General features: G+C 46.1%; 1 protein-coding gene across 2 annotated transcripts; it reads left to right on the forward strand.

Annotated features, from left to right (window-relative positions):
- Positions 1 to 960: 960 nt before the first annotated feature.
- Positions 961 to 3,818, forward strand: LOC125757725 (uncharacterized). Of its 2 annotated transcripts, XM_049413753.1 has the most exons (3): positions 961 to 1,738; positions 2,222 to 2,334; positions 3,461 to 3,818. In XM_049413753.1, exons 2-3 carry the CDS (start codon positions 2,242 to 2,244, stop codon positions 3,803 to 3,805), a joined length of 438 nt encoding a protein of 145 aa, XP_049269710.1. In that variant the 5' UTR covers positions 961 to 1,738; positions 2,222 to 2,241; the 3' UTR covers positions 3,806 to 3,818. The 2 variants fall into 2 exon arrangements, with proteins under 2 accessions (XP_049269710.1, XP_049269711.1); XM_049413754.1 differs by having other exon boundaries at positions 961 to 2,334.
- The last annotated feature ends 2,072 nt before the right edge of the window (positions 3,819 to 5,890 follow it).

Raw genomic sequence — 5,890 nt, forward strand, 5'->3', positions numbered from 1 at the left:
GCTTGCGAACGCTGCTGAATGACAAGGCATAACTTCAACCTAATCAATTCGACGACGCTGCCTCGTGTACAAAGATGGGAGGAAAAGAAAAATTCTGGAATCATGGTTCATTCGTTGCGGCGCATTGGCTTGCAACAACAACAGCAGGCCCCCACGAGATGTTTACAAGGAAATGTGCGACCAGTGGACCGGTCAAACTCCGCTTATTTTTGCCAGCGTATACTGAGAATGTCGCCTGCATGGGTGGAAAAACTTTCATGTCATTTTGTTAATAATTGTTGAGTTAAGTCAAAGTAAACATTTTAGAACCAAGCTACACATCCTGAGCTCGTAGATGTGGAGTTAGTATGCCATGTGTATATGCACTGTGTGGGGACCCGAGGCGCGCCCGAAGCCACTGCGCGGGCATTTCGCCGTTCCGCGAATCCTTTCCCTCTCCCGTTCTCCCGCGACGGCGAGTGGCGTCATCTTACGCTACGCGCCGGCTCTCGTGGCGGCGCTGCACGCGGTCTCGGAGCCGCGAGATTCGGGGTGCTATTCTGGACATTGTCAAATTCCGCCATGTTGTCAAATTCCGCCATGTTGATGATTTGATTGGTCACGCGAAGTCGTTCGCATTGTGGCGCTGCAATGGCGTTACGACACAGGAATCCGCGATGACGTAGCGTGCCAAAAAATAGTAAATTTTTTCCGAAGCAACGCTTCGCCGTACTCTGTCATGTAGAAACAAAGGTTTGGGTGAAACAACGAAACCGAAATATAGTACTGAGCTGTGCCTACGGTCAACTTGCGGTTTATCGAAACTACTGCTCGCTTGACGAAGAGCCGCCATGTCTGCAACACGATTGGACATTGCACTGATGGCGCCCATTGCGTCACAGGATCTCACTTTTTGTAGCGTCAAATTGACGTTGCGTGACGTTGCATCCTGCCAAATTTGCAGCTTAAAATGTGAGAACGATGAAGTGCCCAAAATTGGCCGCCATATTGTTGTAAATTGAGTTGCTTGTTCGATGTGCAGCCTCACATACGTATGTGTAGATGCCATTCCGTGAGTTACTTTACAAGCATGTTTTCGGTTAGTAATATTATAAAGTGTTGTACATGAAGCTTGCTTGTTAAAATAAAAGGTTATTGTGTAATTTGGCTTGTTCGAATTTGCAGTTCTCGCCGCAAGAGAACGCTAGATAAGCTAAGCAAAATGGCGCTGCCCTTTGTTGTGTAGTGGCTGGAGCTGCAGGAAGCATCGCGAGTACCGCGATGCTTTTGTGATGACCGATGAATTATTTCAACTGTGGTGCCGGCTGACGAAGGACACTGTGCGATGGCTGTGCTGGGAGCTTCGCCAGGACCTGGAGAGGCGGGGTACAGACACGAGAACAGCCCCGACCGTTGTTGTTGTTTTTGTTGAGCTACAAGTGCTTTGCGCCCTTCGCTTGTTTGCCACCGGCAGTCACCATGACGTGATCGCAAAGAACGAGGACGTGGCGACGAGCTAGTCCAGTGTGGGTCTCACGATTCATGCTGTCATGGAAGCGATCATCGAGCGCCTCGGCAATAAGTGGATCGCCCTCCCTGCCAAAAGGAAGGCTTTGTCCACATAGATGCAAGATTTGAAGGCTGCGTTGAGGTGGTCGACGACACGTTCGTGTGCATAAGTGCGCCGTATGAAAAGGACGATGGCAACGAGGCTGCTTACTTTTGCCGCAAGAACTTTTACGCCCTCAGCGTCATGGTGGTGAGAACAAATTTCATCTTATTCAATCTCGCGCATGCTGTTAGTAGAATGCAAATGAGGAACGTGAAAGACAGCTTTTCGCCACTCTCCAGTATTTTAACGACATTTGCCGTGGCTCCAACTGCAGTGATAGAAAAGAACGCAGTAGTCGCGGTAAACGAAGTTTCCGTCACTATTTAGTTTTGGCAGGGTGACGTGACACCCTAAAAAGTTCATCGAGCTTCATATTTGATCGTGGCAGCTTTTAAGAAAAATAATGCATGAAAGGAAATCAAACGTGCTGATTGCGCTCTAATTTCATAAACAGTGATATGCAGACATGCAGTAACTGCCACATAGGAAATGAAAGATACAGCTGTCGAAGCTGCGCTCCGAAAGCAACTCGAGAGAAATAAGTGCGTTGGACCACACAGTTACAGTTGTTCTGCATGTAGCTGGTTGTATTGCTGTTGCCGACTTCCTTCCAATGCAAACACTCTGCAGGTATGTGACCAACCCTGCCGATGACTGCCCTCGCACTCGGGGCCCGTGCACGACGCCTTTATGTGGAAGACATCCACCGTGAGCCAGGACTGGGCAGTGGACGCCGTGGCCAGGTTGGTGAATAGCTGCTTGGTATGCAAGCGTGAGAATGCTTGTGTGGTGTCTTAGTGTAGCAAAAACATTATTCATGGTAATTTTATTACACGCTGCATGGTTCTTAACTACTCAAGTCTCTTTGTCCAAATTTCTGCCCTGTATGTTATTACTGGCAGCTACCTTGGTCGAACACTATCTACTTTAGTGGCACTCGTGTTCCCTTGAATGAAAATTCTCTCATGCACACATTTGAGAAAACAAGTCATACTGAGACCCGAGGCGGCACACAATAATCCGACTTGCTCTCAGTGTATAATTGCAACTTGTCTTTCTATGGTCATGGGAAAGACTACTAGTGCAATAGAAAGGTCAAGCATGAAATAAACTTTCATGAAGAGATTGTATGATCCTTTATTATAAAGTGGTGAAATAATAAATAGTAAGCATGCGATGATACATAAAATGCTACAATCTGAGGCTATGTTAAAAAAAAGAATACATCAAATACAACTGCCATAGATGTTGCACATTCATAAATACAATTATGTGTAGAAAGGACAACTTGTATAAAAAATACAAATAAGCAAGCACAGCCATGTGCTATATAGCAATAAAATAAGTCAACTGACAACTCAAAGGTATTTCAGTCATGGTTCATAAAAAGCACTACAAAACAACTCAAACGGTTGCAAAAGAAACCTGCTGTCACGTCTCATTGACGGCCTAAGCACAAAAAAAATCTAAGGGAAACCAAGCCTTGAATGCGCTGACCGTCTGCAGCCGCACATCAGTCCCAAAAGAAAGAACAACACCCTTACCACCAAAGAAGATGCGCCTTCTGTCACTCGCCCCTTCTTTTCTATGAAAGAAGTTAAGGGCTGCAGTTCAGTAGCTTCGTTGTCATTCCTCCTGACGAAGGAATTGAGTTGATAAAGCCATTTTTTCGTTGGAGCATTTCAAAAGCCGTAATTATGTAACCTAACCAGACAAGCAATTCTGTGAATATGTCTAGCTGTAAAAAAAAGGAAAGCAGTGCATATCAGTGACACGATGTCTTCGAATAAGTTAAAAGAAGTGAGAAAGGAATAGTACATATTCATGTATACATTCATATTATGCTAATTGGAACACTGTCCTCCACAGGTGATAGTGCATACTCGCTTCAACCTTGGCTGCCTAACCCCATCCCTGGAGCACATCCTGCAGAATCCTCTGCTGCCCGATTCCACCGCACCCACTCTTCACTGCGGTGCGTCGTATAACTGTGCACTGGAGTCCTCAAGGCCCACTTTCGGTGCTTGCAGAGGTACAGAACACTGTACTATGGCCCACTCTTCACGTCGAAGATCATCGCAGTTTGTGTCGTGCTTCACAACCTCGGTGTTTGGCAGCAGCTGCCTGAGCCAGACGACATCACTTGCACTGAAGAACTCGATGGAGAATATGCGGACCTTTACAACAACAATAGCGACGATACGGCTGCAGTAGACATGAACCAGGCGGGTAGACAAAGGCAGGATCACGCTCTGTAGTGGTTGACAGCTGGGCACGACTCGATGTAATGGGGTTTACATTCCTGCGAGATGTGCACAGAAACGTGAAACACATAAGCTCTTGCTGTTTCTCATGACAAAGTAGCCACTTGCATTGTATTCGATCCTATACCTATCCCCTGTACTTGTGTTCTTGCAGGAATTGTATTCTGACAAAACCTTCATTGTGTTCGTTCATTGAGAGCATGCTAATTGTACCAAGCAGTTAGGCAAAAGCATGCTCAGTTTCTGCCGCAAATCATAGCAGGACTAGTTTGTTGAGACCATAGTGACTCTGTAAACAGCCTGTGTTATTTTGCAGCAGTGCATGCAACATTCAATGCCATTCCAGAGCATTGTTTTCGGCACTTTATTCACAATGCGAACCCATGTGATGACTGTACGAGTCTGGCAGGTGTGTACAAAAGCTCTATTCATGTAGTAGCCACTCGTACATGCAAGAGCACAAGCTTGCTGTGGTTGGTAATCTATGTAAACGTTTGAAGGCACAGAACGAACCAGTACCGAAAGGGGCAACGTGGGCACAGCACTGTGTAGCTACTTTCTGTCCTGGCAGGTGGGTCCCTGCCGGCGGCAAGTTATCTTTTCGTCCACTTTACTTTCTTCACATTTATATTCTAAATACTACAGAAAACACCCCCTATACTTTCCTTGGCGTTATTGTCTGTTAGTTCTCATTAATATTGTGTCTAACAAAGAAAACGAGCCCTTAAGAGTCACCTTCTTTCCTACTTTCTGTCCTGGTTTCTCTAGTGGACTATAAAAGTTTACATGCAAGAGTAATACATGATATTTCATAATGTATTGTGAGTCAATTGATCTTCTTCTGTTAATTCATCATTGTGAGTCAATTCATCATCCTTGTAATAATAAAAAGCAGTCAAGTTGTCTCATTGCTTACATCATTGTCTTATCATCCACTGCTGCCAAGAACAACAAAGGATGCCTCTAATATTGTACCAGCCAGGTTTGAAACCAGCACATCTGCATAAAAGACATCTCTTTGAATGCAGTTTGTGCACTTCTTAGTGTTGTCAGTCCAATGTAACATCAACTGCATGAAATACTACAATTCCTCTTCTTTATTGCGGCCATTATGCACTTCTTATCCGTATGTTGTAAGCAACGTGGAAGTACCTTCCACAGTTAACACCTTCGGAGGTGCATCACTTCTGTGGACTGAGATTCGCCTAGACTTTATCTTTCAGATTCAACTGATCGCGCGTAACGTGAGGTCCTGAAACTTAACTCTTATTGCTTCTGCTTATGTATATTTACATGATTGTAACTTTTACTTACAGTAGTCCTTACGCATCCTCAGCAAAACATATAGCACCATCTTAATGATCACGACAATTCAGGAAGATACTTCGCGCATCGGAGACGTTATAAATAACTCAGCTGGCTGTTGGGCTAGTTGGCACATTACTTAAGATAAACTAGACGCGGAACAGCCACCGCAACAAAAAAGACAGAAGGAACAGAATGGGCATTAATAATACTTGCAATGCTGTGCAGCTCCTTATCTCTATACTATCGGCAGCGCTTCTGGACGCCGCGGGCCCTGGGAACGAAGGGCCACCGCAGCCCAAGACGGGGTCGACGCGCATACTTGTAACGATGCGGGCGTCGTCCACCGAAACGTGCGTCGCCAAATCGAACGGCCATCCGCCCGTTCTCCTGCAATAAGCATGTGCATAGCTGAAACTTCAACACCACCCGAGTGAAACGCAAGCTTACCTGACTGCACCGTCAATCCGCGCCTCGAGCTCGAGCTGCCGCCACTCCGGCGGCGGCCTGCTGCTGGGGCCCAGGCGGTAAAGGCTCTCTGTCATCGTCTGTCACGGCTCCCATCGTACCTCCGGTAGTAAGTTGCAAACGACCCTCCCCATACAGGGACGATCGGTAAAAAAATGCAACATCGCGGCCCACTGTTCGCGATCTGCCGACATAACCACAGAACACCTACACAAAACAACCAGCGAAATAACGATGTCGGCAATGTCGACGCTGGCTTGGC

This window comes from Rhipicephalus sanguineus, chromosome 1 (assembly GCF_013339695.2).
Source record: "Rhipicephalus sanguineus isolate Rsan-2018 chromosome 1, BIME_Rsan_1.4, whole genome shotgun sequence".
In the NCBI taxonomy this organism is placed as follows: Eukaryota; Metazoa; Arthropoda; class Arachnida; order Ixodida; family Ixodidae; genus Rhipicephalus; species Rhipicephalus sanguineus.

Bases quoted from the DNA above. Each gene is read 5' to 3' on its own strand.
- LOC125757725 (XM_049413754.1), top strand. From the start codon at position 2,242: ATGACTGCCCTCGCACTCGGGGCCCGTGCACGACGCCTTTATGTGGAA. The intron at 2,335-3,460 runs GTTGGTGAATAG...TGTCCTCCACAG, and splicing joins GCAGTGGACGCCGTGGCCAG to GTGATAGTGCATACTCGCTT.